General features: G+C 43.7%; 2 protein-coding genes across 5 annotated transcripts; one reads left to right on the top strand and one right to left on the bottom strand.

Annotated features, from left to right (window-relative positions):
• LOC130915072 (gamma-aminobutyric acid type B receptor subunit 2-like) lies at window positions 1-15,731 on the top strand. 3 transcript variants are annotated; one of them, XM_057834784.1, is made up of 14 exons: window positions 1-292; window positions 680-826; window positions 6,267-6,359; window positions 6,672-6,752; window positions 6,811-6,996; window positions 9,563-9,796; window positions 9,871-9,931; window positions 9,996-10,324; window positions 12,075-12,251; window positions 12,306-12,398; window positions 12,496-12,723; window positions 12,789-12,869; window positions 12,935-13,056; window positions 14,998-15,731. In XM_057834784.1, exons 1-14 carry the CDS (start codon window positions 233-235, stop codon window positions 15,098-15,100), a joined length of 1,995 nt encoding a protein of 664 aa, XP_057690767.1. In that variant the 5' UTR covers window positions 1-232; the 3' UTR covers window positions 15,101-15,731. The 3 variants fall into 3 exon arrangements, with proteins under 3 accessions (XP_057690767.1, XP_057690766.1, XP_057690768.1); XM_057834783.1 differs by having other exon boundaries at window positions 12,075-12,398; XM_057834785.1 differs by lacking the exons at window positions 1-292; window positions 680-826 and adding an exon at window positions 2,052-2,421 and having other exon boundaries at window positions 12,075-12,398.
• On the bottom strand, window positions 14,255-27,890 carry tmem116 (transmembrane protein 116). 2 transcript variants are annotated; one of them, XR_009063051.1, is made up of 12 exons: window positions 27,756-27,890; window positions 27,632-27,678; window positions 27,497-27,566; window positions 27,309-27,434; window positions 23,775-23,879; window positions 22,061-22,110; window positions 21,916-21,999; window positions 21,727-21,856; window positions 18,285-18,429; window positions 18,160-18,212; window positions 17,853-18,088; window positions 14,255-15,772 (listed from the first exon to the last, which is right to left on the bottom strand). XR_009063051.1 is itself a non-coding variant. In XM_057834788.1 (11 exons), the coding sequence occupies exons 1-11, from the start codon at window positions 27,795-27,797 to the stop codon at window positions 17,933-17,935; spliced, it is 1,008 nt and encodes a 335-aa protein (XP_057690771.1). In that variant the 5' UTR covers window positions 27,798-27,890; the 3' UTR covers window positions 16,898-17,932. The 2 variants fall into 2 exon arrangements, 1 of the variants encoding a protein (XP_057690771.1); XM_057834788.1 differs by lacking the exon at window positions 14,255-15,772 and having other exon boundaries at window positions 16,898-18,088.
• Window positions 27,891-27,994: the final 104 nt, after the last annotated feature.

Raw genomic sequence — 27,994 nt, forward strand, 5'->3', positions numbered from 1 at the left:
ATTTTTTATTGACGTGTCAATTTTTTTGAAAAGCAAAAAGTTTTAAACTCTTTTTTTTTTTTTTTCAACACGACTTCCGACATGTTTGAGTGGCAGGTGACTACGCCAATGGCATAAAAGCAGGAAGTAAGAATAATGGCCACCAGGGCTCCATCCAGCCATCGGACTCTGATGGAGTCCAAGCTGAAAATAGGGCACCGCTTTGGGGGTGTGACATCGTTGAGTGCCCGCGATGGTACGGTGCCCTGTCGCGGAGAACACGGGGAACTTCACCCGCTGCCCTGACGTGACGGTTGGCAATCAATATTTTTGCATTCAAAACCATTTTTTTTGATTGAAGTGACTTTTTCTTTGATTGAAGAAACTTTTTTGGGGATTGAATAATAAAGACACAAATCTACCTCCATAAGTATGCGCCATACTAACGTGCTTTTAAGAGCTAAATGGGGTGAGAGCAGCTTTTTGATGTGTTTTCAACTTGAGTTACGTCGCTAACGCTAGCTGCTGCTGGACAATTTCTAATTTTTAATCGTCTGTTATGGCTTTTAGTTTTGGTGTGCCACCCCAAGATTTTAAGCGGCCCCATCTGGCCACCCCATGACGAATTTCTGGAGGCGCCACTGCGTTTGTCGCTCAGGGAATACGCTGAGCTGTTTTTACAGCGCGACTTTCCGTCCAGGTGTCTTACAAAGACCAAGTGGCATGTGGCGGGAACGTGTTCGGCGTGGCGCCGTCCGGCCGAGTCGTCCATCGGGCAGCCGCCGCGCTGCTGAGGCGCTTCGGGTGGACGCGTGTCGGACTCGTTACGCCGCGGGTGGATTCGGAGGTAGCTTACACGTCAAAAAGCATTGCGGAGTACATACTGTAAGTGCATGAAAATAATAACAACAGAAAATTGAATTGAAAATATAACAAAAAAAGGGAAATCCTGCAATAAAAATAATTTTAAAAAAATACGGAAAAATATCTAAAATGCAAAAAATATACATGTATTTTTTGGGGGGGGGTTATAAAAAGAAAGATTCCTTGTTTTTATTTTGAAATTGTAATTTAAATATTTTTAAATGTATTTTTATCAATTTCCTATAGATTTACTTTCATTTCCTATTAATATTAGGGCTGTCAAATGATCAAAATTTTTAATCGAGTTAATTACAGCTTAAAAATTAATTAATCGTAAAAAATCGCAATTCAAACCATCTATAAAACATGCCATATTTTTCTGTATTTTTGGAATGGAAAGATAAGACACAAGACGGATATATACATTCAATATACGGTACATGAGTACTGTATTTGTTTATTATAACAATAAATCAACATGATGGCATTAACATTATTAACATTCTGTTAAAGCGATCCATGGATAGAAAGACTTGTAGTTCTTAAAAGATAAATGTTAGTACAAGTTATAGAAATGTTATCTTAAAACCCCTCTTAATGTTTTCGTTTTAATTAAATTGGTAAAATTTTTAATCAAAAAATAAACTAGTAGCCCGCCATTGTTGATGTCAATAATTACACAATGCTCATGGGTGCTGAAGCGCATAAAATCAGTCGCACCCGAGCGCCAGCAGAGGGCGACAAAACTCCAAAAAAACAAGTAAGTAGACGTTGCACTGTGCTGTCATTTTAATCTGTTTGAGCGGGGCATGTGCGTTAATTTAGTCAAATATTTTAACGTGATTAATTTTAAAAAATTATTACCGCCCGTTAACGCGATAATTTTGACAGCCCTAATTAATATTAACTTGTATGATTTTTATTCAATGTGAAAATGTTTTTCAATTTTAATTTTCGATATATTTTTTTAATATGAATACTATTTTTATATACTTACAGTGTATCACAAAAGTGAGTACATCCCTCGCATTTCTGCAGATATTTAAGTATATCTTTTGATGGGACAACACTGACAAAATGACACTTTGACACAATGAAAAGTAGTCTGTGTGCAGCTTAAAGTTCATTTATTTTCCCCTCAAAATAACTCCAAATATAGCCATTAATATCTAAACCAACGGCAACAAAAGTGAGTACACTGCATGGGAACTACGTACATCCCTAAATTTCCAAATTGAGTACTGCTTGTCATTTTCCCTCCAAAATGTCATGTGACTCGTTACAGGAGTGCTGTCAGCATTGCTGCAGAGATTGTAGAGTTGGGGGGGGGTCAGCCTATTATTGCTCAGAACATACTCCGCACTCTACATCAAATTGGTGTGCATGGTTCTCACCCCAGGAGGAAGCCTCTTCTGAAGACGGTACACAAGAAAGCCCGCAAACAGTTTGCTGAAGACATGTCAACAAAGCACAGGGATTACTGGAACCGTGTCCTATGCTCCGATGAGACGAAGATTCATTTGTTTGGTTCTGATGGTCTCGAGCATGTGTGGCGGTGACCAGGTGAGGAGTACAAAGGTAAGTGTGTCATGCCTACAGTCAAGCATGGTGGTGGGAATGTCATGGTCTGGGGCTGCATGAGTGCTGCAGGTGTTGAAGAGTTACATTCCATTGAGGGAAACATGTACTGTGAACTACTGCAGCAGAGCATGATCCCCTCCTTCCAGAAACTGGGTCGCAGGGCGGTGTTCCAGCATGACAATGACCCCAAACACACCTCCAAGATAACCACTGCTTTACTGAAGAGGCTGAGGGTAAAGGTGATGACCTGGCCGAGCATGTCTCCAGACTTGAACCCAATAGAACATCTTCCTCAAGCATAAGGTGGAGGTGCGCAAAGTCTCAAACATCCGGCAGCTCCGCAACGTCGTCGCGGAGGAGTGGAAGAGCATTGCAGTGGCAACCTCTGTTCAACTCCATGCCCAGGAGAGTAAAGGCAGTTCTGGATAATCGTGGTGGCTACACAATATATATATGGATATATACAGTGCCTTGCAAAAGTATTCGGCCCCCTTGAACCTTGCAACCTTTCGCCACATTTCAGGCTTCAAACATAAAGATAGAAAATTTGAATTTTTTGTCAAGAATCAACAACAAGTGGGACACAATCGTGAAGTGGAACAAAATTTATTGGATAATTTCAACTTTTTTAACAAATAAAAAACTGAAAAGTGGGGCGTGCAATATTATTCGGCCCCCTTGCGTTAATACTTTGTAGCGCCACCTTTTGCTCCAATTACAGCTGCAAGTCGCTTGGGGTATGTTTCTATCAGTTTTGCACATCCAGAGACTGACATTCTTGCCCATTCTTCCTTGCAAAACAGCTCCAGCTCAGTGAGGTTGGATGGAGAGTGTTTGTGAACAGCAGTCTTCAGCTCTTTCCACAGATTCTCCATTGGATTCAGGTCTGGACTTTGACTTGGCCATTCTAACACCTGGATACGTTTATTTTTCAACCATTCCATTGTAGATTTGGCTTTAGGTTTTGGATCATTGTCCTGTTGGAAGATAAATCTCCGTCCCAGTCTCAGGTCTTGTGCAGATACCAACAGGTTTTCTTCCAGAATGTTCCTGTATTTGGCTGCATTCATCTTCCCGTCAATTTTAACCATCTTCCCTGTCCCTGCTGAAGAAAAGCAGGCCCAAACCATGATGCTGCCACCACCATGTTTGAGAGTGGGGGTGGTGTGTTCAGGGTGATGAGCTGTGTTGCTTTTATGCCAAACATATCGTTTTGCATTGTGGCCAAAACGTTCCATTTTGGTTTCATCTGATCAGAGCACCTTCTTCCAAATGTTTGGTGTGTCTCCCAGGTGGCTTGTGGCAAACTTTAAACGAGACTTTTTATGGATATCTTTGAGAAATGGCTTTCTTCTTGCCACTCTTCCATAAAGGCCAGATTTGTGCAGTGTATGACTGATTGTTGTCCTATGGACAGACTCTCCCACCTCAGCTGTAGATCTCTGCAGTTCATCCAGAGTGATCATGGGCCTCTTGGCTGCATCTCTGATCAGTTTTCTCTTTCTTGTTTGAGAAGAAAGTTTGGAAGGACGGCCGGGTCTTGGTAGATTTGCAGTGGTCTGATGCTCCTTCCGTTTCAATACGATGGCTTGCACAGTGCTCCTTGAGATGTTTAAAGCTTGGGAAATCTTTTTGTATCCAAATCCGGCTTTACACTTCTCCACAACAGTATCTCGGACCTGCCTGCTGTGTTCCTTGGTTTTCATAATGCTCTCTGCACTTTAAACAGAACCCTGAGACTATCACAGAGCAGGTGCATTTATACGGAGACTTGATTACACACAGGTGGATTCTATTTATCATCATCGGTCATTTAGGACAACATTGGATCATTCAGAGATCCTCACTGAACTTCTGGAGTGAGTTTGCTGCACTGAAAATAAAGGGGCCGAATAATATTGCACGCCCCACTTTTCAGTTTTTTATTTGTTAAAAAAGTTGAAATTATCCAATAAATGTTGTTCCACTTCACGATTGTGTCCCACTTGTTGTGGATTCTTGACAAAAAAATTAAATTTCATATCTTTATGTTTGAAGCCTGAAATGTGGCGAAAGGTTGCAAGATTCAAGTGGGCCGAATACTTTTGCAAGGCACTGTATATATGTTTTTTTAAACCTGTCATGTTCAGCTGTTTGACACGGAGAATGGAAGTCTAAGTGCCCGGATAGTCTGAACAGTTTTAATGTTTCACATTGAGAGTCTGACATACTCCCATTGTGATCATTCCACATACCTCGTTTATTATGACAAAGCAGCGAACAGGACAGGGTTATGGTCGAACAGAAGAAACACAAGAGAAGAAAGAAAAGAAACACAAACAAGAAGAAGAACTACATTGAACGCCTAACTACACTAACTACTAATATGTTGGTGCTATCGTCAGCTAAATGTATTTCCGGTTGACACCAAGTGGGGGGCCTGTTGACCAGGGAAAGAGGAGGAAGGAGGTGGGGGAGTCTATAAACTAAGTGATAGAAAGGGGTAGCGTGTACACAAATCATCTCTGTGATCTAGAACCCAGTAATCATGTGAATCCCTTGTGAGTGTAAGCCCATTGGCAACCGACCCTACGCCGCTCCATCGCCAACCCCGGCACCGGGACCCGCCGCCCGAGCGCACCCAATCACATCCGGCTGCACGCGAGCCCCGCCGGGCACGCAACAGCCACGCAGACGAGCGGAGACGCCACGTGCGCGCCGACACAGGGCCACGGCCCCCACGCAGCCAGCCCAGGGAGTGAGGGTGGGGTCACGGGGGTGGGGCAGCGCAGCCCATCCCTCCCCTCACTGCCCAGCAAAGGAGCCCTCGCCCCTGGAATCCAGGATGGTCGCCTGGGCCACCCGCGCGCCCATCTACCGGCCTTCAGGGATGGCAAGAGGGGACACACCACCAACCCCACGCCCGTCCCCAATCCCGTCCACCCACCCGGGCCACGAGCCGCCGCCACAGCCCCCCAGCTGGCACGCCACGCCACGCCACGGGGCCCCCAGCGGCCCACCAAGCCCAGTGCAGGGCAGGGTCCCCCGCCGTGGCAGGCAACATCCAGCCGATACACTGCCACCCAGCCAGCAATCCGCGGCGGCGCACAGGGCAGATACCCAGTTAGAGAAGAGAGGGGAAGGTGGAGGCAGGAGAACGCCGAGGAGCCGCCGTGGGGTGACGCGAGACCGGAGCCCCGACCTCTCCCCACTCCCGCAGCCGGCAGCCCAGGCAGAGAGGAGGCCACGCCTCGGGAGCCATGCCATAGGAAAAAAAAGTGTGGGACCCACCTACCACCCTATTACTGTGGCTGCCAGGTTCCCGGCTGACAGCCATAACCCAGCACAGTGATGGAATACACAAAATATTGACAGTTGACATGTTGTACGGATGCTAATATTGACAACTTTCACTAAGGGGTGTACTCACTTTTGTTGCCATGGGTTTAGATATTAATGGAGTTATTTTGAGGGGAAAATAAATGAACTTTAAGCTGCACACAGACTACATTTCATTGCGTCAAAGTGTCATTTTGTCAGTGTTTTCCCATGAAAAGAAATACTTAAATATCTGTAGAAATGCGAGGGCTGTATGTATTCCTCCAATGCTTTATGTATACGTATTTCTTGACCATATACATTACGGCATCAAGGTTTTTTTTCTAACTGGTGAGCTGCCATTGACGGCGTTAGACGTCCAATCCATTTTTTGACCTCGTCGAGTGCCATCAATTGCACTGAAACACGAGTCAGTCCTGCCAGTTGAAATGAATTGGACATATACTATAGTTGTCAATAGGTTCAAAAGTCCTAGCTTAACTACAAGACCCCTGTAAAGTGATAACACATCGTGATTGGTTTAGATGACCGAGGACTTGATGAGTCAGATGGACGTCCGGCCGGTTTCCACGGCGACACTTCCGGATCTCGACTGCGGTGGCCTTCTGGAGATGCAGGTGCGTCTCACCTCGATGTTATTCATTTTTCAAATGTCATTTTTTTCCATGGGTAAGTGATAATCACTTCACCGAGATGTCCATTAAGGGCGCGCAAAGTACTCTCCCGTGGATCGCAGTTCGGCCCATGGGTCGCATGTTTGTTACTACTGGAGAAGAGACAATTATTCCCTAAAGATGGCCCAGATCCAAACAAGAACTATACAGAAATGTTGTCAAAATTGGATTTTAGCAAGAAACGTGGATACACAAAATGATACAGTCGGCCAGATCGGGCTCCCGGGCCGTCACTTTGATACATGTGTTCTACAGAAACGCGACGTGCGCATCATTGTCATCATCGTCGGCCTCCTTCAAGCGAATGAAGATTGGCCCGCTCAAGTATTCTGCTGCGTAAGTTGAACGTTTTTCGATGGTTGTTTGAATGGTCACGTGTCGATGGCGTGTTCAGGCTTCCAGGCTGGGAATGTTCGGCGCGCGCCATCAGTGGATCGTGGCGGGGGGACACCCGACACGGATGTCCGGGTCCCTGGTTGCCGGTTGCGCGTCCCACGATTTGACGGCGGCGGCAGACGGCGCCATCTGGCTGTCCGACACGCTTGACGGACATTCTGATACCCCGAGCATTTCTGGACGGGTAGGTGGCATTTTCGTTTTGATTAAAGTTGCGTACGTAGCGCATTTTGCCCACGCTTGGCATCAACAAAGAAGTACCGTAAAGCTCTACAGTGGTCCCCAGACTATTCCACATAGGGCCGCAGTGGGTGCAGGATTTTGCTCCAGCAAAACAAGAAGACACCTTTGCACCAATCCGGTGTCTTACAAGTGTAATCAGTTAATTGCAGTCAGGTGCTGCTTGCTTTAGCAGAAACCTCATTGGTTAAACCCTCTGTGCTTGATCGGTATGAACAAAAACCAGGACCCACAGTGGCTCTTGAGGACCGGTTTGGAGACCCCTGCTCCAGAAAGTCCATTGAAAATGGAGCAAGTTACTCAGTGTCCGCATGGTGTATTTGATGGAAATGTTGCCCTTACCAACATGGGCGCCGTGTCGCCACACTTTGCACACACATATTCTTAGGCTTCACTTCAACCACCGTGAAGTTGGCCCCTTCATCGGATGCAAATTCATATAAAATAACCCTAACCCGGGGGTCGGCAACAGGCGTCTCTCTGTAGCGCTGCCGTAGTGGCTCCCTGAAGCGTTTCAAAAATGTTTGAAAATGAAAAAAGATGAGAAACTGTAATATATTTCTTGTTTTAATATGGTCTCTGTAGGAGCACAAACATGACACAAACAATTAAAAATGTCCCGATCGATCAGGTCCAATCATGTCATTTTCACAGTATTGGGATTGGCAAAAAAATATCGGACATGCCTTTTTTTGATATATGCAGAGTAGTTTTGGCTTAAAGTAGGGCTATCCAATTTATTGCGTTAACGGCGGTAATTATTTTTTTTCGATTAATCACGTTAAATTATTAACGCATGCGCTGCATGATCCACTCAAGCATTGTCGCGTTCAATCTATAAAGACGCCGTTTTATCTATAGATAGTGCTAAAAGGTAGCGTATAATGAGTAAGAGAATTTTGACAGCCTTTGGAGCCATTTTTATGTTGCTAAAGCCTTACAATACCTCTCTCAGCAATTAAAAATAACGTGGGAGGCAATGTGGGGAAGAAAGGTAGTAGTTGATCATCTTTCCCAACGCAGAGAAGATATATTGGTGCTCCTACGCACAGTCATGGTTGCACTTCTCATCATGCATTTGGGCAGAAGTTAAATAGCTGCAGTATCATTTACTGAAAGCTCAGCAAATACACTAGATGGCAATATTTAGTCACAATATACAAAGTCACATTTATCCTTTAAGAATTACAAGTCTTTCTATCCGTGGATCCCTCTCTCACAGAATGAATGTTAATCTTGAGGATTTATTGTCATAATAAACAAATACAGTACTTATGTACCGTATGTTGAATGTATATATTCGTCCGAGTTTTATTCATTTTTTTCTTAATGCATTGCCAAAATGTATATGATCGGGAAAAATTATCGGGAATGATTGGAATTGAATCAGGAGCAAAAAAAAAAAAAAGCAATCGGATCGGGAAATATCGGGATCGGCAGATACTCAAACTAAAATGATTGGGATCAGATCGGGAGCAAAAAAACATGATCGGAACAACCCTACAAACAATCTTAATGTTTTCCAATGCTGTAAAAATGTGTAGAATAACTACAGTCCCTGACAAAAGTCTTGTCACTTATATGTTTTGTAGAAACAATTGCTAATAACCTGACTTTTAATGATTCAATTGGTTGGCTCATATGAAAGCTAAGACCCTCCCAAATGATGTTGAATGTACAAAAATAGATTTGTTTCAGTGTAAAAAGATTTATCATTTAATGAAGACATAAAGGTCCAATTTTGGCAAGACAAAAGTTTTGTCGCCTACAGAAAGTAGTGTGAAAATTCAACAAAAAAATGTACTTCAAATACAAAAATATGTTACATAGCATAAGTGAACTAAGTAGTGGTGCTGTGAGATCCAAATTTCATATTTTGTACGACTTCCATGGGCTTCGGCAAGGATTCATACAATTTATTGATGAAGTCATCAGGAACATCAAAGAAAGCAGTCTTGCATCCCTCCCTCCCTCCCTCTCAACATTCTTGGGTTTCGTCTTCCATGCTTCCTCTTTCATCCTGTTCATATCTGGTGACTGGGCCGGCCAGTCCTGGAGGATCTTGATCTTCTTTGCCTTGAGGAACTTTGAGGTAGAGATTGAAGTATGCGATGGAGCACCATCTTGCTGCAGAATGTGTCCCTTTTCCTATCCTATCTCCTATTTTTATCTTCATATCTGTTGCAATACATTCAGAGGCTTTGCTTCTGTGACAGACTACAGGTATAAAATTTTGATACATTACTGTTGCGAGGGTTCTTTGTGGCGGCCATGTTGGTAAGGGCAAAGTTCTCATCAGGTCCAGTGAGTTTATGTGTCATGTTGATGAGAATGACTTCCTACAAACAAAGGTGAGCTTTTCTCCCCCTCTATCTTAGTGTTGTGCAATTCCACAATTGGTTGCCATTGACAGCAATAGACGTCCGATCCATTTGGATGGGGAAAGGCTGGAAGCATATGATTTGTGACTCATTTAGAGGTGCCTCATCTTCTTATTCTTGACTCCGCAGACTCGCGGAGACCTTGAGCGGGCATACAGGCGAGAGGTCCGACGCCACGCGGGGAGTCAGGCCGGTGCTCTTCACGCCTACGCCTATGACGCCGTGTGGGTGGCGGCCATAGCGCTGAGTCGCCTGGCGGAGGCCCAAAAGCGCCGCCGGATACTTGAGGGAAATGTCGGCGAGGAGGACGCGATCCGGGCCTTGAGGACCGTTCTCGCGCGCACGCGCTTCCGAGGCGTCACGGTGAGGCGGGGTGAAGGGGACAAATGGAATCGGGTCACCGCCACCGCCACGTCACGTCACGATCTCTATCTCAGGGAAGCGTCTCCTTTCGGCGCGGCCGACGACTCTCCTCCATCCACGTCGTCCAGACTCAAGGTGCGTACGTCTCGCGCGGTTGCCCGTCACGTACCTTGGCGTGATTGTCGCGTCTGGCCCTCAGGTCGCGCCGGCGTGTCTGTTGGCGAGTTTGACGGCGAGACCGATCGGTTGCGACTGTCCGCGCGTCAGCTGAAGTTCATAGGTTCTTCCGCGCCCAGAGACGGCACGGAGGGCGTCGGCATTCTGGGTTACGGCATCCTGTCAACGGCGGCCGCGGTCACGGGGGGCGTCTCGCTGATCGTCCTCTGTGCCGCGCGCAGACCCTCGTCCCGGGACGCGCCGACGACGACCGCCGCAATGGCGGCCGTCCTCCTCTCCGCCGCGTCCGTCGTCGCCGCCGGTCCCGACGGAGACGTTCTCGGACGGGAGACGGCACACGCGCTCTGCTCGGTCAGTGAGCTCACGCTACATTTTCGTTGGCCCGATGTGCTTTGTTTCTTCTTTGTAAAATTGGCATCCCCCTAGCTAGTCGCTCCACGACGATGGGCGTCCACTTTGGACTTGGAAAGTCAAATGAATCCACATCAGCAGCATGTCAGTGTCTGCAAATCAACTGAACTCATTATGATGGGACGGGGTCACCGTGTTGGAGGTGGCAAGTCAACTGGAGTCTTGGATGACCATTGTTGTGTTTGCCATATTAGATGTGGCAAGTAAAAATGAACTACCGCGTGTCAGCCTCACAATGTGGCAGGTCCACTGAACTTAGATGAACGGTCATTGCGTCTGCCACATTGGAGGTGGCAAGTCAACAGGACGCTCGTCCAGCATGCTGGATGTGGCAAGTTGACATTTAATTTCCACATCCACTGAACTGAGATGAATAGTCAGCGCGTCTGCCATTTTGGATGTGGCAAGTCAATTTGACTCTAGGGTAGCCGTTTCTTGTGACTGTCATATTGGGTGTAGCAAGTCATCTGGACTCTTGGTGACTGGTGTTTGTGTTTGCCACATTGGTCGTGGAAAGTTAACTAGAAACTCGTCTTTATGTCCGTCATATTGGGTGTGGCAAGTAAAAATTAACTACCACATGTTTGCCTCATTTGATGTGGCAGGTCCACTGAACTGAGATGAACGGTCATTGCAACAAGTCAGTTGGACTTTTGGGTGACCAGTTATTGTGTCTGCCATATTGGGTGTGGCAGGTCAACTGGACTCCCAAGTGACGATCGTGGTGTCCGCCATATTGGAGGTGGCAAGTCAACGAGACACCCGTCATTAATCCGCCATATTGGATGTGGCAATTAAAAATGAACTACTGCGTGTTCGCCTCACTTCATGTGGCAGGTCCACTGAACTGAGATGAATGGTCATTGTGTCTGCCATATTGGAGGTAGCAAGTCAACAGGACTCTTGTCCGCCATACTGGATGTGGCAAGTGACAATTAATTCCCACGTCTCTGCCAAACTTGGTGTGGTAGTCCACTGAACTGAGATGACCGGTTATTGTGTCTGCCAGATTGGATGTGGCAAGTCAGCTGGACTCTTGGGTGACTGGTTATTGTGTCTGCCTTATTGTGTGTGGCAAGTCAACTGGACTCCCAAGTGAAGAGTGTTGTGTCCGCCATATTGGAGGTGGCAAGTCAATTAGACACTTGTCATTATATCCGCCATATTGGATGTCGCAAGTAAAAATGAACTACCGCGTGTCCGCCTGACATGGATGAATGATCATTGTGTCTGCCATATTGGAGGTAGCAAGTCAACAGGACTCTTGTCCGCCATACTGCATATGACCATTAATTCCCACGTCTCTGCCATACTTGATGTGGCCAGTCCACTGAACTGAGATGACCGGTTTTTGTGTCTGCCATATTGGATGTGGCAAGTCAGCTGGACTCTTGGGTGACTGGTAATTGTGTTATGCCATATTGGATGTGGCAAGTTCCCCGATATGAAAAGGATCACATCTCCGGTTTTCCATGGTCTATTGGTGTAAAATGAAAACTGGGAGAGGTTGAAAACCATTGCCAGAGGCACTTTATGTAATGTAGTTGATTTTTTACAGCACTTTAAAGACACAAAGTTTTTGATTATGCCAGACTCAGAGGGCAACATGCGACTGCAAGCTTCTGTAGGGTCATTTGACTATTTTGTTACATCTGATTGGTATTATCCCATGTCATATTTGCGGTTGTAGCTGCGCACGTGTCTGCTATGTTCGTCTCACACGCTGGCGTCGTCGTGGCTCTTGAGCTACATGTGGCGCCGCTCGGCAAGCGGAGCCGATGCCCCGGCCGCGTGGCGCCTGGCGCCACTCTTCACCTCGGCGGACATCCTCCTTCTGAGCGTATGGCTGACGGCAAACCGTTCGCAGGTGGGTCCGTCTGCCTGTGCCGACCGACGGAAACGTGACCGCTCCCTCTTTCAGATCGATCTGGCCATGCGGAGCGCATCGGAATGCCGCGGCGACGGCGCAAATGCCTGGTCGGCGGCCGTGTTCGCTTATAAGGCGCCGCTCTTGGTGTGTGCACACACAATACACACATAGACAACGTGTCGTGTACTGTGAATTTTATTCGTACCAGCATTAAGATAACTTGTGCTCACGTGTTTTTTAGGCCTGTGGCTTTTTGCTGTCCTTCCTGACGCCCGGACAAAACCACGTGGATGCGCGGCCGGCCCACGCATGCGCCGCCTGGCTGCTGTGGGCCAGCACGTGGGCAACTTCGGCGCTGCCGGCATTCGCCCCTTTACCGGAATGGCGCGCCCTCGACGCTGCAGCGCTTGCCTGCGACGTCGTCGTCATCACAGTCTTTGCCAGGCTACTCTTCGAACGTGACGGCGAGGTGAGCCAAGCCGTCGTCCTGCGGATCTGTTCCCTGGTCTTTATGACGGACGGTTTTGCGGGCAGCTCGTCGAATCGGAGGACGGCGCAGTGGAGGATGAGGAACTCCTGAAACTCAGGTGGCGCCTGGAGCGTCAAAACGCGGAGGTGAGCCCGCAGGCGGTGTCACGGGGGTGTTGAACGGAAAGTGACGTGCCTCTGCGCTCATGTAGCTGGACACGCAAAAGCAGGCGCTGTGCGCACAACTCAGCGAGGCAGAGATCGACCAGCACCGGTCAAGAAATAGCGAGGCGACGTCATCGTGTGACAACCACGACGTCAATTCTCCTGAACTGTGAGCGCACGCGTGCACACTTCCTGCTGCTTCCCTTCCGGTTAAATGTCATTTCCTGCACAGCGTAACCGCTTCCTCCTACACTTTAAACATCACTTCCTGTCAAACTATATTTCTCCTTGATTCATCGGCTGCCATTGACAGTGATAGAAGTCAAGTCTATGTGAACTCGGGATGTCGGCCATATTGGACGTGGCAAGTCAACTCAATTCTAGGGTTGCCACCTTTCAGAAATAGAAATAAGGGACGCCCCCCCCTTGCGCCCAAAGCCTTCCGTGCCAAAAAATAGGGGCATCCCCATGGAGAATTGAAAACTTTATTTTATATATATATATATATATATATATATATATATATATATAGGGCGCCACCACTGTGTGTACTCTTTTTGCTAAGCTGAGCTCGCATACCACGGTAGCGCGTCGGCTATGAACGAACACTTGACGCGCCGTCACCCAGGTGTATTTCGGAAGACAACAGGAAACAACAAGCTAGCAGATTGTAAGTCCATACAACTTTCTAACGATTTTTTAAAAAATTGAAGTTTCCTTTAAGTGCATCGTATCAACGTGCATTTTTATTTAATAATAATAATAAATAAATAAATAAATAAATAAATAAAAAATATATATATATTATATATATATATATATATAATGCAATTATATAATATTTTATTATTATTAAATGTATTAGGATCATGAAAGGTCCCACTTGGGCAGGGGGGGAAATATATATATATATCCTGTATATACATAATATAATAAAAATATATATATGGAAACACAGCACTGGCCTGCTTACTGAAATCCATGACTGCACTAATGTTAGTTACTTTATATCATAAAGTATTATTGTATTATTGTATATATACATATAGTGACTGCATCAAGATATAGTCATTTTAAAAATTTAAGTGACGGGTAAAAATAGATTCTAACCGGATTTTTATGACCCTGTCAGTCAAAATGACAGACAACGAAAAAGTCTAGCGCAACCTCTGATATATATATATATGATATATAATAAAATTTGTCAAATTTTTAATCAAAAAATAAACTAGTAGCCCGTCATTGTTGATGTCAATAATTACACTATGCTCATGGGTGCTTAAGCCCATAAAATCAGTCGCACCCAAGCGCCAGCAGAGGGCGAAAAAACTCCCAAAAACACAAGTAACAAGTTGGCATTGCACTGTGCTGTCATTTTAATTTGTTTGAGCAGGGCATGTGCGTTAATTGCGTCAAATATTTTAACATGATTAATTAAAAAAATTAATTACCGCCCGTCAACACGATAATTTTGACAGCCCTAGTTAAGACTAAGGTGAATGTGCAAAACTTGGCCTTTTGGCTGTGTTGTTGGGGTTCAGCCGGCCCAGGTCGTTGGAGCTGTGCCAGCGCGGGTCCAGCGGTTCGGCTGGTGTGATTCCGGCAATCTGGCTAGAAGGTCAGATTTCTTCATACCTTACTTTGATTAAAAAAAAAAAAGTCATCTGTAAAGTCACTGGATTACTTTTTGAGGCGTATTCATTGTTAAATTACTTAAAGTAATCTGTGACAACACTGGTGAAGGCACCATTAGACAATCGGTCACTGTGTCCTCCACATTGGATGTGGCAAGTCGAACAAATTCCCGTTTTCAGCCACACTTGATGTGGCAAGTCCACTGAATTTAGATGAACAGTCAGTATGTCTGCCATATTGGATGTGGCAAGTCAACAGGGCTCTCGAGTGACCGGTCATTGTGTCCGCCATATTGGATGTGACAAGCCAACTGAGCTCCCTTGGGCCGTGTGTCCACCATGCTTGATGTGGCAAGTGAACTGGACTTAGATGAATGTTCACTGAGTCTGCCCTGATGGAGGTGCACATCGCTTCCTGTTCAACGTCTTTTCACACGCCGCAACTTTCTGTTGTCTATCCCATTTTTTTTTTACAGTGTGCGTCGGCGTTTGTCGCTGCAGCTTCCGATCCTCCACCTTTCCTACCTTCCCGCCGTGGGCGGCGTCAGCGCCAGTAGCTCCGCCCACTTCGACGCTTAAACGCTTGTCCGACGGGCCCCGAGAGAACTCGTTTCCAAAAAGTCACGTTTGCTTGTTTTGTGAATGATGCTTTGATGTGTTTGACGTTTCAATAAATGTGTTTTTTACAATTGACATTACTTTTTACTCTTTAACTGACTGGCTGCCGTTGGCGGCCATAGATGTCTAATCCATTTGGACTGGGAGGGCTAGTTTATGTGGCTATATACATATATTTAAAGAGATTGTCAATTTATATGTTTTCATCGTTATTTGATCACGTTGTCAAGTCGCCTAGCCACAAGAGGGCGTCACTGACCGATTCCCGAGAACTGAAACAAAATTGTTTTTTTTTTTCAAAGTGGATGATACAGTAGAAACTGACACGTGCGTACATGCAAGTGTTGTTGATGGGCCGAAGATGATGCCAGAGTGAACAATTGGCTGTTTGCGCACGTGCTCATTAGCGCCGAGCTTGCTCTAATTTCTCGTTCGCCGCGGCAACATGGCCGCATTCCGAAGCTCGCTGCACGGAACTTCTTTTGTGGTGGTCCTGGCGGAGTTGGCGCACGTGACGCTCATATCATCCGGATTGCACGTTTTGGCTTCGTGACAGGAAGTTCTCATTGGCGGCCATTATGGCGCTAGACGGCCAATTCATTTGACCTTGGAAAGAGCTGGCAGTTATCGTTCCTTAAAAAAAAAATCACCATGTGTTGTAAGTCTATCCGTCCACCTTCTTCCAATTCTCTACGGTAAGTTTTTTTTTCTTAAACAGCCATGTATAATAAGGCATTTTTATTTGGGTTTTTTTTTTCCGGAAAGACCATGTATACTAGGTATTTTATGAAAAAATGTCCATATATGATTTTTTTTTTTTTAACAAACTGTTTAGAAATCACTACCATATATAGTAAGGCTTTTTTTATTTTCATATTTTATTTGAATAAAACGTGTACAGTAACTTTTTTTAACAGCCATGTATTCAACAGCTTTTTTTTTTTCTAAAAAACAAACAAAAAAAACGACTACAGTAGCGCCGTTTTTTAAATTAAAAAACAAAACCAACTACATACAGTGTAAGGCATTTCCTTATTAAATTAAACGAACATGTATAATAAAGTGTATTTTACTGGAGAAAAAAAAAACTGACCATGAAAAGAGAAACGGCCACATATACTAAGGTTTTTTTGGGGTTTTTTTTAAGACCATATAGTAAGACATTTTTCATTTATTAAAAATAAAAAATATATATAATTATTTAATATTATAGTAGTAATTAGTATTTTAGTATAAAAGTATTTTTATAATTAAAAAAAACATGTATATTGAGGGCTTTTTTTTTTATTACAAAAAAGTAATGGCTTTTTAACCCTGAAGTATGACACTGTCCCATTATTTATTTTAAAAAACACAAACCTTAACAACGAACAATGTACAGTAGGACTAAAAAAAAAAAAAAAAAAAAAAGCCATATATAGTAAGGCGTTTTTGATTTTACTGTATTTTATTGAAGGACCATGTATACTAGGTATACTTAAAAAAAAAAAAATCGACCATGTATGTTTTTTCAATATGTAAAAAACCCCAAACCATTTTGAAAGAATGACCATGTATAGTGTTTTTTCTCATAAAGGCCATGCAGTAAGGTGTTTTTTCTAAAAAAAAAAAACAACAACAAACAACAACAGTACAGTAAAGACTTGTTTTAAACAGCCATGTAAATGTAAAGTAAGGCATTTTATCTTTTTAAAAGACCATGTATACTAGGTATATTTTATTTAAAAAAAAAAAAAAAAAAAAAAAAATCGACCATGTATAATGTGTTTTTTCTTTAACAAAATCCAAAATCAAAATCACCGCCATGTATAGCAGGGCTTTTTTTTTTTTGTTATGTTAAAAAAAAACTTTTTTTAAACAGCCAGGTAAAGTAAGACTTTTTTTTAATTATTAAAAAACAAGACACGACTATCATATATACTCGTATTATTATTTTTTTTTAATTAAATAAAAACGGCCATGTAGTAAGGCATTTCTTTTATAAAAAAAAAATACCATACTAGGAGTATTTTATTTTAAAGAATGACTATGTACAGTATGGCATTATCTTATTTAAAAAATGACCTTGGATAATAATCCCGACCGTTTAAAAAGAACAACCATGATAAGTAAGGCTTAAAAATAATAACAACAAAAAAAATTAAAAAAAGGTTTTTATTGAAAAAAAGCTGTGTATAGTATTTTTATCTAAAAAAGTTTAGAAAGGCATTTAAAAAAAATGACCATGTATAATGCTATTTTTTAAACGAGAAACTAATGTGTAGGGCATTTAAATATATTTTCTTACAATGTCCAGTTGTAAAGTGTCTTGTTGATGTCTTAATGGCAGCATTTACAGCACGATGGCAAGTAAAAGGTCCTCGAACAACTGCAAAGATGATGCTTTCTCATTCAAGGGAATGGTGAAAAATACAGTTGTCCGATTCTATCGGGCAGCCGATAAAAGCATTTTTAAAATGATATTGGATAATATCGATATGTGATTTGGGCCAACAGGCATGTTGCCTTCAAAGTGAATGTAGAAGCCTCCTGCCTTTGTACACAGCACTTACACTTATTGACCATGAGATGTCTCTAAAGTAAGATGCTTGGGATTTGTGATGCGAGCAGGCCATTTGACCTGGGCATCGCATTCGATATCGGTATCGGATTTTTGGGTTTGGACAATATTGGTCAAAAAGTCATTATCGGACCATTTTTGGACAATTCTCACCGTCAAAGGCAGTTAAACACGATCACTCGGTGCCGGCTGTTCCCGTTTCTACGAATCGGACGTTTATCGTCGTCCTCGAGTCACGTCGGCCTCGTCGACGTTGTCGTCGTCCTCTGCGCCCGCAGCAGCGGCGTCTGCGTGTCGGCGTCGCGCCACGACAAATCCCGCGTCGGCGAGCCTCGCGCGCACGTCAGCGCGGCCAAACGGAGGACGCCCGGCGACGCCGACGTGACGGCCTGCCCGCACACGGTGCCCTTATAAATTGCTGTTCGCCAGCAAAATAGGCTGAGCTAGAGAAGGAACCCACCCGCGTGGCGTACAGGACGTCCGACGGAGACCCCGTGGCCACCAGATACGCCGCTGATGACAGAAGCATGATAACTTACCACAGGGGTTATGCCTCGGAATGTCAACGGACGCCGTCGGACTTACTTGGACCCCAGCACACGACCAAGATGAGCGAATACGCCAGCAGCCGCAAGTCGAGAGCTCGCAAGGACACCCGCTGCCGGTTGCCCAGGTAACCGTGCGACGTCACCACACGCCGGTAAAGCTGACGGCACTTGCCCACGAGCACCTGCGCGGGGCGGCGCAAACTCAGTCAGTGCACTTCCTGTACAGTACGGTGTACTTCCTGTTAGCTTTGTGGGTACTACCTATTTTTGGAGACTTTCTGTTCATTTTGGCACAGTTCTTGTTCATTTTGGGGCACTACGTCTTCATTTTTTGGTACTTCCTGTGTATGAAATGATACGTCTAGTTCATTTTGGGGTACTACCTTTTGTTTTCGGGACACTTCCTGTGGAATATAGGGTACTTCCTGTGCCTGTTAGCAAACTATAGTGGTATGAAAAAGTTTCTGAACCTTTTGGAATTTCTCACATTTCTGCATAAAATCACCATCAAATGTGATCTTTGTCAAAATAATCACACAGATGAAAAAAACTGTCTGCTTTAACTGGAATCACCCAAACATTTATAGGTTTTCATATTTTAATGAGGATAGTATGCAAACAATGACAGAAGGGGGAAAAATAAGTAAATGAACCATCACATTTAATATTTTGTGCCCCCCCTTTAGCAGCAATAATTTCAACCAGACGCTTCCTATAGCTGCAGATCCGTTTGGCACATCCATCTTGGCCCATTCTTCTTGGTCAGATTCCTGGGATGTCTGGCATGAATCGCTGTCTTTAGGTCACGCCATAGCAATGGGGTTCGAGTCTGGACTTTGACTTGGCCACTCCAGTATTTTGTTCTTCTGACGTTGATTTACCTCTGTGTTTTGGATCATTGTCTTGTTGCAGCATCCATTCTCTTTTTAGCTTCAACTGTCTGGCGGACAGCTTAAGATTTTCCTGCAAAACATCCTTTTGAATTCATTCTTCCATAATGATTGCCAGTTGTCCAGGCCCTCGGGAAGCAAAACATCCCCAAATCATGCCGCTCCCTCCACCATGCTTCACGGTGGCGACGAGGTGTTGATGTTCCATTTTTCCTTCACACATGACGTTGTGTGTTACTCCCAAACAATTCAACTTTGGTTTCATCAGTCCACAAAATATTTTCCAAAAACCTCTGTGGATTGTCCAAGTGCCTTTTTGCAAACAATAAATGAGCAGCAATGTTTTTTTTTTTTTAGACAGCAGTGTCTTCCTCCATGGAGTCCTCCCATGAACACCATTCTTGGCCATATAGCTGATGTGTGCACAGAGATATTGGACTGTGCCAGTGATTTCAGTAAGTCTTTAGCAGACAGTCTAGGGTTCTTTTTGACCTCTCTGAGTATTCTGCGCTGAACTCTTGGCATGATCTTTGGTGGACGGCCACTTCTTGGAAGAGAAGGAACAGTGCCAAACTTTTTCCATTTGTAGACAACTGTCGATTGATGAACATCCAGACATTTAGAGATGGTTTTGTATCCTTTCCCAATTTTATAGAAATCAACAATCCTTGATCTCAGGTCTTCAGACATCTCTTTTGACCGAGCAATGATGCACATGAGACAATGCTTCTCATCAAGACAATTATTACCAGGTGTGTGCTTTATAGTGGGCAGGGCAGCTTTAAAGTGCATGTGACACAAAAAAGCATGTTTATTTCATAATACACGCGGTATTTTATGCTCCTGAATGATATGGACCGCTTGGATGTGTGTGGAAGCGATGGTTATATTTATTTAGTTTTTTGAATCCCGCGCCATGAAAATGAGTGACTTCCGGCTTCGGTCTCGCATTGAGGAGTAGGGCGCTGTGATGTGTACGGTTGAAGGCGTCCTCTTCCCTTTCCAGCCGTACTGTTGTGTATGAGGACTAAGGATTCAGCTGATTTTGTGGATTAATACGTTTATTTTTCGCATCACGCCAGCCAAACGGCTGCAGAAAAATCTTGCCGTATGAGGGAGAGGCGTGTGCGCCTTTTTGGAGTTTCAAAAGGTTCCCATTCACCGTGGATATTGGCCAAAACAAGCCCGACTACTGTGGGACCATTGGACTTACGAGGAAGTGAGTAAACATCTTGTTTTGTATTATGTCAAATACGAATACAGCGATTACAAAGTAAACACTATAAACTTACTTTAAATAAAGGACTACTTACGTTTGATCATTGATAGGCATGTAAAAAGCTCTCCTCATGCACATTAGCGGCACGTTAGCTGCACGACAACTGCATCCGCCCTCCTCCGGGGAACGAGCTGTAAATTGCTCTCCGCCGGGTGGTTTGCCGGTCCGCGAAGACAATCGACAACCCAGTCGTCATTTCAAATAATCCGGGCTAGTTATGTGTGATTTTGCGCTTCGAAGACTTTGAAAACATCACTCGGTTCGGGTTGTCACGCCGCTTGGTTTGTTTCTCCGAAGCCGGGGAAGGGAAATGACATATGTTCGATTTAGGTGTCATAAAATATCGTACGGGAGGTGCGACATTAAAGGTGAAGTCGACAGTTTTGACCATTATGGAGAAATTTTGCCATGTCGTCCTGAATAAGTGCATTTTTATGATTTCATATTCCATTTAGCACAAGACTGTTATTTGTTATGACCATGCCATTTATTTAGCAATTGGGGAAAATACTTGGATAAAAAGAATATCCTGTAAAAATATTGAAGTAAAGAGACAGAAACAATGACATTTTGCGGCTCTCTTTGTCGCGTTTTCCTCGTTCTGAATAATTCCCCCTCAATGGGCTGAATAGTAAAACCGATGAGCCCAGTCTCCCGCTGACGTCATCCACCTGTTGGGGACGCTCGAGCCCTATAACGGTAGGCGTGGCTAACCGGCAGATTAAAAGACTAATTTCTCGTCATCTGCACTTTGCTAAATTGTTGTTTATAGTCGAATCGTATCCAAATATGATTCTAATTCAAATAATAATGCTATTTAAGACTTTTTTTATCCTGTCGTATGCTCTTTAAACCACTCATCAGTGATTGGGCACACACCTGACTTCAATTGTTTGGTAAAATTTTGTTTTAATTGCTCTTTAAGTCTCCTTAGGCAGAGGGTTCACGTACTTATTTTCCCCCTTCTGTCATTGTTTGCATGCTATCGTCATTAAAACATGAAAACCTAAAATTTTTCGGGTGGTTTTTATTTAAAGCAGACACTGTATTTTCATCTGTGTGATTTTGACTAAGATCAGATCACATTTGATGGTGATTTTATGCAGAAATGTGAGAAATTCCAAAACCTTCAGATACTTTTTCATACCACTGTACAAGTTAATTTTGAGGAACCTCCTGTGCCTTCCAGTGCCAGTGTGGAGTACTTCTAGTTAATTTTTGGGCACTTCCTTTCCACGGTGCGTTATTGTGAGTAATAGAGTACATGATAATATCATCATCATAGTGGCGCGTCGCGTAGCTTCACTCACCGAGACACCGAAGAGGGTGATGAAAAAAGCGGTGAGGAATACTGCGCCGCTGTAGGCCCGCAGCAGGCGGCACGCCGGGACGGGCGTCTCCGCGGTGACGGGAAGCGCTCCGAGGAGCGTCAGCAGACATCTGCAATCGTTATCGAGTCGTCAAGACGTCTGCGGCCGCCGCGCGTCCTTCGTCCTCACCTGTCAGCGTCGCCGCAGCCGGCCCCGCAGCCATCGATGCGGGCTCTCGCCAAGACGGGAGCCATGAGGAGAAGCGGCAGGACGCTGGGCGGGCGCGAGACGAGCTCGTCATTTTGTACGCTAATGAGCTAACGGGTCAACTCACCCAGAAAGCGACGCCGTCAGGTTAGCGCTAGGTATTGGGTGCTTGACAATCTAGCGATGAAAAGACAAAAGTCAAATCCAAACAAGATGTCTGCTAGGAATGGGCAAGCGGGTCTGACCATTGAACTCATTGGCCGCCATTGACGGCCCGAGACGTTTTTGACTCGGAGTGGCGAATAAACAAAGGTCCATTTGCCTCTCCCAGTCTATGAACATCAGCCTCTCCTCCCAATTAAAATGAAATGTATGTCTGTTGTTGCCAATGGAAGGCAACAAGTTAATTGTGGGTCACTTCTGGGACATTTACGGGTCACTTCCTGTACATTTAGGATCATTTCCTGTTGATTTTAGGACATTTTTTTTGGGCCATTGAAAATGAATGGGAAATTTGGACGTCAATGGCTGTCAATGGCATTGACTTACATTCACGTCAATGGAATCCAAGTACATTGGCATCAATAGAATCGACAAACATGGCCGTCAGTAGCATTAAACAAAGTGAATGCCATTAAAAATGAATGGGAAATTTGGACGTCCATGGCCGTCGATGGCATCGACATCCATATGCGTCAATGGAATCCAAGTAAACTGGCATCAATAGAATTGACATACAAGGCCGTCATTGGCATCTGTCTAAATTGGCCTCAATGCAATGTTAATGCCATTGGAAATGAATGGGAAATTTGGACGTCCATGGCCGTCAATGGCATCGACTTACATATGTGTCAATGGAATCCGAGTACATTGGTGTCAACAGAATCGACATATATGGCCGTCAATGGCAAGGACGTGCACAGCCCTCATTTGCAATTGTGTATTTGAGCGTCAATGCAATGTGAATGATATTGGAAATGAATGGGAAATTTGGCCGTCCATGGCCGTCTATGGCATGGACTTACATATCCAAATCCAAGTACATTGGCATTAATAGATTTGACATACATGGCCATCAATGGCATCAATGCAATGTAAATTCCATTGAAAGTGAATGGGAATTTTGGAAGTCGCATCCCATTAAAAATGAATGGGAAAGTTTTGGCAAATTTCCGGGGAACCGTAAATTTTTTCCAAATTCTGTATACAGAATTGTAGATTTTGGCCTTTTCTCAGGTCACTTCGTTGAATGAAATGTTTTTGTCAAATTTTTGTGGGACTGTATGTTTTGACAAAAACTATTGTACGCCTTGATTCCCTGAAATTTTCACTTTATTTTGGGGAATTCCGGGAACACTTCCTGTACATTTTGGATTATTTCCTGTGGACTAGGGTCACTTCCTGGATATTGGTTTGTTTTTTTCCCCCCATTGAAATTAAATGGGAACTTTTTAGTCAAATTTTGGTGGTGTTAAGATGTGTTTTTGGTAAAAACTGTATCCAACTTTTGTGCGCCTTGATTCCGGAATCACTTCCTGTACATTTTGGGGCATTCTAGGGTCATTGCCTGTACATTTTGGATCATGTTCTGTTGATTTTAGGGCATTTTTTGGTTACTTCTAGTACATTTTGGGACACTTCCTGGATATGTTTTCCCCATTGGAAATGAATGGGGTCATTGGGAAAGAATGGGAATGTTTTTGTCAAATTTTGGGGGTGGGACTTTTGGTTTTTGGCAAAACCTATACAACTTTTGTGCTTTTTTGATGTAAAAATGTAACAGAAGATACATTTTGAAATTCCAATGTTGTGAAAATGAGCCATAGTGTGCGTGACGCTACCTCAGCAGGAAGTTGGTGACGGACACATCTGAAGTTGAGCCGCAGCCGAGCGTAGGCGTTCCACACGTAGTCCAGTGTGTAGAAAAAGGACATCATGCCCACCACCTGCCACGCACATTGCGTGTTAACGCTTATTGTTTGCTGCCAAAACCTCCCAGCCTAAATGGATTGGTCGTCTATCGGCGTCCACGGCACCGAAACGTGACCATCCTTTCCACCCCAAATGGATTGGACGTATAGCACCATCATTGGTAATGAAGGAGTTTGTGTATGTAACATATATTATCGCGGACACCATGACCTGCACTTCAGTGAGTTCAGGTGGCTTGCCACATCCAATATGGTGGACATAAGGACACCTGCCACTTCACTGAGTTCAACAGACTCGCTACATCAAACTCAGGAGATACACTGACCAGGTGCTTCTGAAATTTGAGCTGAATTGCCACAGCTAATATGGCAGATACCATGATTTGACCATTCAGTGAATTCAGGTGGCTTGCCACATCCAGTATGGCCGACACAAGGACACCTGCCACTTCAGTGAGTTCAACGGACTCACTACATCAAACACAGGAGACACACTGACCTGCCACTTCAGACATTTGAGTTGAATCGCCACATCCAACATGGCAGACACTGAACTCTCGTACTCATTGCCTAACTCGCTTAACAAAGGATTACAAAAACGAATATATATCATTTAAACGGAGGGGAATACAACTCATCCCCTCTTTTGATTTTTCATGATTTTTTTGGGAAAACTATTTCTAATTAATTTTCTTATACGTTTCAGGATTTTCTCACTTTTAGCTATATTTTTCAATTTCATTTTGTTTTAGCAATTCTATGTTTTATGTACTCATGCATTCATCCAAGGTTTTATGTATATTTGTCAACTCTTTGTCTGCCATTGACGACACTAGACGTCCACAAGTGATCAATTTCTTCAATTCGCAACAGAAAGGGGTTATATTGCTGACACTATTCTGAGCGAGCAATAATGGAAATTGAGCAAAAATAACCTAGATTTCGAGCACAAAATAACTATATTGAGCGAGCAGTTAAAGATTTTAAGCGAGCAATCGTTGATTTTGAGCACAGAAAATAATATTGAGCAAAAAAAATCTACTCTGTGCCGCTCAATTCCCCCCTCCTGCTCTCGCTCCGTATCTCAACTGCTCTGCTCGTCGGGTTCTTTTCTCTGCGCGCTCGCCGCGCCGAGTTGTAGGGATGGACGGATCGATACCAAAATATCGATATTTCGATATAGTGTATTAAATTTTAGGTATCGATTCCTAAGCAGAAGTATCGATATCTGGAATTAATATATTATATGTTCTTTGTCAATTTTTGGGTGTATTTTTGTGCACACTTTTTGTACTACTTTTCCCTTTCGCATTCTACACGCACGTAATCAGTGCACACACATAAGCAGTGCACCGGCGTGTGCTCCCGTCCCCATTCACGTCCCTACCCTGTGTCCAACAGCATGCTTTTCCTCCGCCCCTCTCACGCCTAATTTCTTACTTAACCTTTTTATTATTTCTTATTCATTTATTATTATTTCTTGTGAATTTATGTTTCATAATATAATTTTTTCATGAAATGTTTTTCCATATTTTTTTATGTTACAAACAATTAAATGCTTGATTTCTTATGTTTTGTTGCTACTTATTTTTATTCTGTTAAAGGTCTGTTTCAACTATTTCAAGATCTGTATTTTTTAAATTTATTTATTTTTATTATATATTTTTTTTCAAAATCTATTTGAAAATTGTGTTAGTAAAATAAAACTCAAAAACGGAAAGTGACTATTGATTATTGGATTTGTTTTTAGTGATCTACCATTTGAGGGTGGTAACGTGCTACTATTAATTTGTTCTTTAATTAGATCAAAAATCTTTATTTAGGTAGATTAAAATTTGATCAAATACAACGTGTAGCAGGGAAATGTTCTGTGCATATGAATTTAAGGGTCATGGTTAAAGAGTGAGACTGACTAATCAGAGTTTGTTGTTGATGGATTGGTTTGTGAGTTTGAGGGAAACTGCTTTGCTCGTTATTAAAAGCTGCAGTTTTCCATTGCAAAGCATATTTGACACAAAGAGACTAAATAGTTTTTGAGTGCTTGATGTAGTTGTACATTACATATCATCAGAATGGCTGAGAACACTGCAGGATTGTCTATATATATATATATATATTAGGGCTGTCAAAATTATCGCGTTAACGCGCGGTAATTATTTTTTTAAATTAATCACGTTAAAATATTTGACGCAATTAACGCACATGTCCCGCTCAGAAAGTATTCTGCCTTTTGGTAAGTTTTACAGCAAGGCTTTTTGCGCTGTCCAACAGCGAACTCTTGTGGTCGCTTTGCGACATGGTTTATCATTTTCTTCTTTTCTTTCTTCATTATGGCTGCACGACGTCTCGGGCTGATAATGTTGTGCTTATATGATCCTTGGACAAAATTTGTCCGTAAGTATGGCTGTTGTAAAGAATTTACATATTATGTTAGTAAGCGAAATGTTATATTTTTTGTATGAGACGCTTTTTGTTTATGTTTAGTGAACCTGTATATTGTGCTAAGCTAACGTTGTTGCTAATGCAATGCTTGTGTACTTTTATTTTGTAGTTTTACCACGGTCTAAAGAGGACAATGGTTTGAGGCCATTTTATTAATGAATCAGATGAAAAAGGAAGAAGTCTAATTATTAAGGCGTCGTTCACTAGCTGTCTAGCTTTGGAAAAAGTAGACGCTTCGGAGTGAGGACAGCATAGACAGATTTAAATGGCAGTAGAGTGAAATGCCCACTACAGTCCGTATGTTGAATGTATATATCCATCTGGTGTCTTATCTTTCCATTCCAACAATTTATTTTACAGAATATATATATAATTTACAGAAAAATATGGCATATTTTATAGATGGTTTGAATTGCGATTAATTTTTAAGCTGTAATTAACTCGATTAAAAATTTTAATCGTTTGACAGCCCTAATATATATATATATATATATATACATATATATATTTTATATATTATGAACTTCCGGTTTCGATATCGATTGGGATCGCAATATTTAGCCTTGGTATTACTTGGTATCGGATCGAAACCAAAATCACTGGTATCGCCCATCTCTAATCTCGACTCCTCTGCTCGTCCTTTCTTTTCTCTGCGCGCTGAGTTGAGCACATGCGTCACCACTGTGTCACGAAGCCAACCAATCAGAGAGCTGGCGGTATTTCCGCGGAAATACCGCCAGCTCTCTGATTATCGTTGGCGTTGAGATACGTAGCGAGAGCAGGAGGGGGAATTGAGCGGCACAGAGTAGTTTTTTTTTTGCTCAATATTATTTTCTGTGCTCAAAATCTACGATTGCTCGCTTAAAATCTTTAACTGCTCGCTCAATATATTTTTTTGTGCTCGAAATCTAGGTTATTTTTCAATTTCCATTATTGCTCGCTCAGAATAGTGTCAGCAATATAACCCCATACTACTGTGATAGCTATATTTGTGTCAAGCACCTGAGTGGCGGCGCTGAGCGCGTACCAGGCTCCGTCCTCGGCCTGCCCGGCGAGTAGCGCGCCCCCTAGCAGACCACAGAGGGAGAGCAGCAGGTCGGACGCGGCCAGCAGCAGGAGCGGCCGCAGCTGCGACGACAAAGGCGCTCGGTGACGTCATGAGCGCGCTGAGGGGAGGGTCTTCCGCTCACCTCGGAGGCCGCCCCGCCCAGACGCCACTGCGACGTCACCCAGGTGAGCACGGAGACGGAGCCTAGCCCGCTGCGGTGACATCAGCGGCGGTGTAAGCGACGTCACAATAGTGGTATCAATCTATCGGAAGTCACCTGATGAACGCGGTGGTCACATGGATCCAGGGCAGCGCGCTGACAACCTGCACGTGCGCAAAGCTTCGCCTCGTCAAGCTTCCTGTTCGTCAGAATTAAGCCCCGCCCACGCCCATTGCCCTACCTGCGTCCAGTCGTGTGCTCCGCTCGCGTTGCTGGCCATCATTGTGTGTGTCTGTGTCACTGTCCGCCTGCGGCTCACACGCTGCTTATCTCAGGGGCCTTAGGCTCCGCCCACGTGACGTCAGCGACCCTTCTGCAGCGCTCTCTGCTGGATTTCATGTGCGCTACAACTGTTCATAGCCTTCAAAAGACGTTTTAGGATTGCAAATGAGGCTTTTCTGGCAGTACTGCCGTTTTCCT

Source organism: Corythoichthys intestinalis, chromosome 4, assembly GCF_030265065.1.
Source record: "Corythoichthys intestinalis isolate RoL2023-P3 chromosome 4, ASM3026506v1, whole genome shotgun sequence".
Lineage (NCBI taxonomy): Eukaryota > Metazoa > Chordata > Actinopteri > Syngnathiformes > Syngnathidae > Corythoichthys > Corythoichthys intestinalis.